General features: G+C 48.3%; 1 protein-coding gene across 35 annotated transcripts in view; it reads right to left on the bottom strand.

Annotated features, from left to right (window-relative positions):
- Positions 1 to 286: 286 nt before the first annotated feature.
- NFYC (nuclear transcription factor Y subunit gamma) overlaps positions 287 to 6,000 on the bottom strand; it is a 108,063-nt gene continuing 102,349 nt past the window's right edge. For 14 of the 35 annotated variants that reach the window (XM_078331364.1, XM_054259201.2, XM_035251004.3 and 11 more), the window contains 3 exons: positions 5,205 to 5,312; positions 2,478 to 2,537; positions 287 to 1,500 (listed from right to left, as the gene is read on the bottom strand). In XM_078331364.1, the coding sequence (XP_078187490.1) occupies positions 1,069 to 1,500; positions 2,478 to 2,537; positions 5,205 to 5,312 (600 nt within the window). In that variant the 3' untranslated portion in view covers positions 287 to 1,068. The remainder of the gene's footprint in view (positions 1,501 to 2,477; positions 2,538 to 5,204; positions 5,313 to 6,000) is intronic. The other 21 variants (XM_054259205.2, XM_078331370.1, XM_078331371.1 and 18 more) reach the window with 2 other exon arrangements.

Below are 6,000 nucleotides of genomic sequence, written 5' to 3'. Positions count from 1 at the left end.
AGCAACTCAGGAGACTGAGGTGGGAGGACTGCTTGAGCCCAGGAGATTGAGGCTGCAGTGAGCAGTGATCACACCACTGCACTCCAGCCTGGGCAATAGAGCAAGACAAAAAAAAAAAAAAAAAAATCAGCTAAGGACTGCAGTTTGAATTAGACATGCTTAGCTTGAACATGCCCTTCTCACAAGGGTGGCCCTCTCTCCCAGATACCCAACCTGAGGGCAAATGAACCTTTCCAAGCAAAGTGGCCCCATGAATGCCCCCAGACACAGAAACCCAGACTCTCAATTATCTAAAATGAGATTTATTGCATTTCATGCAGTTTGAAGTCCATGCAAAGGCAACTAGCACAGTTTTTAATGCATTTAAAAAATAAAGGGGAGGTGGGCAGCAAATGCACAAAGTCCTTAGTCTCCTGGGTCCCTGGGAGAAAAGAGTGTGGCAATGAACCCACTCATTCTCCATGGGAAATACATCTGTCTCTTAAATGCAAGGAATGTTTCCATGGCTTCTGGATGCAAATACACAGAGCTCTAGGGTAAGAGCAAGGGATGGGAAGAGGACCACTAGTGAAAAAGCAGCTACACACATTCACCTAATTCCATCTGAGGGTAGAACAGAACAACATGGCAAATCTTGGGGGCAGCAGCTGTTCCAAGAGTCAAGAAATACCATACACCCCTGGGAAGATTCGCTCCTAAAAACAAGTGGCGGTAAGAACCCCAAAAAAAAGAAAAACAAAAGGAGAAATATTTCTTCAACCACACTCTTCAAGAAAATGCCATAAATATGTTATTTAATATTTTAATTTCATAGCATTGGACACACAGCTCAACATATTGAAATATTGATTCCTTGGAGAAAAAAATGGAAAAAAAGGAAACAAAAAAGATTGCATCTTTCAGTTGGAGAATCTCGGTCCCCGGGCATGGGGCGTAGTGCACCAGTGTCCTAGCCTGCAGGAGGCGCTGAGGTCGGCCGGGTCCTCTGGGGAGGGAGGCTGTGCCCATCGCCTGGGGCTGTATGGCAAAAATTGTGTTGGGTGTCCTTGGCCTTGCCAGCTTAGGCCCTCAGTCGCCGGTCACCTGGGGGGCCTGCCCGTCGGAGGGCTGGTTGGCTGACTGGATGAACATGGGCTGGGCGAGGTCCTGGCCTGCAGGCATGGTGACTTGCTGGATCTGGTAGAGCTGCTGCGAGGGGTGGAGAGGAGAGAGTGAGGTCACCCCTGGGAGAGGGGCATGCAGCTCCCTATGGGTCTCGAGCTGGTTGGGGGTCCCAGATACCTCAACCACCACCCACTGCAAGGCGTCAGAAGGAGGAGGGGATGTGGAGCTCTGCTGGGGTTGGGAGCAGCAGACACAGGAGGCACCAGCCCGGTGTGAGGGGGGGTGTGTGGTGGGCAGGGAAGAGGTGCAGGGAGTTGAATTTCCTGTGGCTTTCACTTCTCTGGGCTCTGCCTCTCCCGTTAGCTCAGAGACTCGAGCTTGCTGCACGCTGTTCCTCTGTGGCAAACACAAGCAATTCGAACCACTGTACCAGCAGCTTGGAAGTCAGCATTTCCCCATCTCTTGGTAATCTACACTGGCAGGGGCAGTAGGATTACCCTCTCCTCTCCTCTTTTTCTGAGAGTATCTGGCTCAGGTTGAAGCTAAACTGAATTTGAATTTTCTCCATGGGCCCTGCTAAGGAAGTGGCCTGGTATTAAACACTTACTATAGTCAAGACCCTCCAAGGGTGGAGAAAATACTCACACAGCCACTTAGGAAGGTCAGGGTCAACTGACTAGGTTTCTCAGGTGCTCCCCCAAAGAAATCAAAGCCAAGACCTCACGGGACCCCTGATATGTAAGCCTAGCATGTGGTGCTGGCAGAAGCCAGAGGTGGGTTCTGACGCCAGCTCTTCTCCCTTTTGAGCAGCAGAGGGCACAAATTTGGGCATGTCATCCTATCATATCCTCAGTGGTCTCTGGGACTGTACTGTGAGGGGAAAGCAGAGGGAAAAGGGAAGATTCTCTCCTTGCATGGATTGAAAATTATTGAATTTCAGGTACCCAGAGAGCTCAAGAGGTCACACGTTCCCTGCATCTCAACAGTCCATGCTATTAAAAAAGCATCATGGCTTAGGGGGGAAAAAAATCTAGTTCTTAGAGGGAAACAGGAAACTTGCACTCTAGTCCTTGCTCTGCAATGAACAGCTAAGGGAGCGTGGACAAGGCACTTCTCATCTCCAGGGCTCAGTTGACTCATCTGTAAAATAGCAATTGAGGCTACATATCTAAGATTAGTTTTAGTTCCCACTAAGTCTATAAAACTAAAGGATAGATGCCCTGATTTAAATACTGTACTTGTTTTAACAATTTCTATCCACTGATTGTTAGTAGAGGACAGTAGAGTCGCCCTAACCATCCAAACCCAGATACTACCTGCTACCCTGCCCCCTAATTCCTTCCCTCTGCCCCTGCCCAGGCTGGGTACCCTACCTGTCCATCTGTGAACTGGCTGAACTGCTGCTGTCCTTGCTGGACCTCTGTCTGTGTAATCTGTAAGAATAAAGAGGGCAGAGTTGACATGTCAGCTACGGTTCTGATCCACCAGCCCACCACCCAGAAGAGGGTCACAAAGATCAAATGAGACAAGGCATATAAAGTGCCCAGCAGGTGCTCAATGAGTAGTAAGAAAGCAAAGGCCCCTCCTAATCTCCTAGCACTGATCTGATGGCTACCCCAAGAGTTGGCAGCACAAAGGGACCCAGAGAATCCTGAAACACATAATATATGGTTCCCACACCCATCTCTCTAATGTCTGCCTATTTTCCTCAACCACCCACTCATCTCAAGGTCTGAAGCTCAAACAGAACACATAGCTCCTAGGTGCTGTGGTTTGGGGCAGAAGTCCTCAGAGTCAGTCTTTCAGCCAGTGAAGGCGGAGTGCAAAGTGTCAGACAAAACGGTGAGTGGTCTCTTTCATTCTTGGAAGGTGGGCTCCAAACCAAACCCGTATCACCCAGATCATCTGACTGGAATATGAAACACCCTGGCGAGCAAGTGGCCTTGGCCCCAGCAGTCCTCATGGCAAACCTACGAAGTACTTTTTCCGAGAGAGGCACTGCACAGCCCTCTGGGCCAAAGGAGGGGAGGAGGAAGGGGGAGTGGAACAAAGACAACATTTATCACATGTACTTAAAATCTTACGTGTAGACTGTAAATGGATTTTAGATAAATTTACTGACATGTAGATGCATGTATAATGACGACTGCTGGGAGCAGCCTGGTAAACTACTGGTAAACTAGAAAGAAGACTGCGGTGTGCACACACATGTTTCTATGGAACATCTGACCTGCAGTGTCCTCTGTGTACCATTTCCTGGAATCACCACAGCCAGCCTGCAAGGCAAGGACTGTCCTCTGAAATGTCCTCACCAACACCAAAAACAACCCCTGCAAGCCTACCCATGAGGCTACGAAGAACAAGAAAGGGAACAGGTAGAGAAGGCTTCACAATTATTTTTTACTATTTTTCCTTCTTATTTTGGGTCCCTTTCCTTCAAACAGCCTAGAAGCTGCATGAGGGCAGGACCCCATACAAAGTAAGTATTCCAGAAATGTCTGCAGAATAAATAAGTGAGCCTGAGGCAAATGGAAAATACTCCTCATAGGTAAGAAGGTTAACTGCTCTGTGGACAGCAGGACTGCCATTCATATTAGCTGAGGTTTCATTTACCTTTAAATTTTATTTACATATTATTCATTCAGCTTCATTCAACAAACATTTACTGAGCGCCTACTAGGTACTAGGTTGTCACAATTACAACCTGTATTTATGGAGATCTGCACTGCCCTCAGCCACCTCTTTCTTGCTTCTCCCCATCCTCCCCCATTTTTTGGCTTTAGTTCTGTTCCCAAAACTGACTTTTTTCTTTTTTCTTTTTTTTTAGAGATGGAGTTTCACTCTGTTGCCTAGGCTGGAGAGCAGTGGCACAATCTCGCCTCACTGCAACGCCCACCTCCTGGGTTCAAGTGATTCTTGTGCCTCAGCCTCCTGAGTAGTTGGGATTACAGGTATGTACCACTATGTCCACATAATTTTTGTATTTTTAGTAGAGACGGGGTTTCACCATGTTGGCCAGGCTGGTCTCAAACTCCCAACCTCAAGTGATCCACTTGCCTTGGCCTCCCGAAGTGCTGGGATTACAGGTGTAAGCTACCGCGCTCATCCCCAAACTGACTTCTGAGAAACCAAGAAGCTTCCTTCTCATTTCCTCCCATTCCCATGCCATTATGTTTTTTGGATCCCAGGGAAGAATCTTACAAGGTTAAAAAGAGGGGCTGGGGGAAGGGTGTGAGTATCAGTTATGAAAAAGCCAAGTCCTTAGGTAAGCCAGGGAGTGGGCACAGAAAGAGCCCTTAATGATCCCAGAGACTATATGGAACTCAGAAGCCTTGCTTTTGGCTCATTCCTCCTATTTTCCCAAATGAGATCTTCGGAGACCTGCTCTACAAACTTAGCTCTGTCACCACTGTCAATAGATACATCACCAGAAATGCAACTGGGCCAGACGGGTACAGCTCTTAAACGATCGCTGCTTTTTTTCGGTCTGAGGCAAAAGAATCCATTAACAATGCCTCCCCTTAACCAGCAGCCTCCCCATCTTGTGTAAATGATGCCCACATCCCTCAATACCCCCAAGCCCAGGGAGGCAGCCCCCTCACCACCTGTGACTCATAGCCATCAATATTGTAGGGCACAAGAGGAGAGGAGAGGGGCAATTTTTCTGGTTAGGGATGCAAGAGGACGTGGGAATAAAATCTAAGCAAGCTTTTCAAAGGGCACAGAGGGTGCCAGAACACAACAGCCACTTGGGTTTAAAGATGGAAACTCAGCCTGACAATCAGGAAGTCTGTCAAACATTTCCCGGGTCTAATGGGTATGCACACCTATAAGGTTTCTTTCAGGCACCTTCGAGGCTCCCCCATGACTTGCATTTCTCTGCCCCTTGAGAACCAGATGGTAAGAGAAAACCCTTTGAATCTGATCTTCTAATTACCACCCATGCCTCTTAGAGTGCAGAAGAGATATGGAGGATGTGGAGGCAGTGCCTCTGGCTGAAGGATGAGGTGGCAAGAGAGCTGTGTGCTCAGCGCTCCTTTCCAGTCAGAAGCCATCTGCTGCTGGTCTCCAACACAAGCCTGTGTCTCTGGTGCACATACCTGTTGAGCATTGGTGGCAAGTGTCTGGATCTGTCCCTGCACAACTTGGGTGCCTGATACAGGCTGGGCTAAGCGAATATACTGCAACTGGCCGGCGTTCAACTGCACCTAGGGCAGGGGCAGAGACAAAGAGACCATAAGACATTGAGTATAATCTCAAACACGCAAACTTTCTATGACCAGAGATGGTGATTGCCCCCTACCCCTCAAGCCCTCCAAAGAAGCCTGCCCTGAAAAAAGTCCCCTTTAAACAGAGGTCAAAACAAGCAAAAACAGAGTATCCACATCCCACAAGTCACACAACACAGCAGAGAGGACGTTCCCTGAACAGACTTCAGAAAAAACTCCCAAAAGATCCTGTCACAAAGGTGAGAACAGCATGGCTGTATGCTCATTATTTGCTAGCTCTTAGCTACATGATCACAGTTTATCTTAGGAATTTATCTGTCTGACATCGTAAGAATGCCTGTACATTAAGTGTGGGCCTCTTTCCCTCCCATCTCCCACAATTCCCAATATTGTAGAGATCAAGCATCCGCCAGGAGCCCAAAGCAGGCAGCCATCGTTCCACGCCACAGCCCTCACACTGCTCTGCCCCATGCTGCACCTCCTGGAGGCAGCAGCTGGCCTGCTTAACCATCTCTGTCCCCAGGAGCTAGGCCCGCGGGGGTCTATGGGACTTTTAGGATCCTCGGTGATCAGCACAAGCTTCTGGCCAAACACCTCCCAAGGGGAAGTAGAATCAATAAACCTTTCACAGAAAACCCCACCATGGGAAACTAAAGCTACAAAAGTG

This window comes from Callithrix jacchus, chromosome 7 (genome assembly GCF_049354715.1).
Source record: "Callithrix jacchus isolate 240 chromosome 7, calJac240_pri, whole genome shotgun sequence".
Classification (NCBI taxonomy): domain Eukaryota; kingdom Metazoa; phylum Chordata; class Mammalia; order Primates; family Cebidae; genus Callithrix; species Callithrix jacchus.
This window is presented reverse-complemented; position numbering and strand designations above follow the sequence as displayed.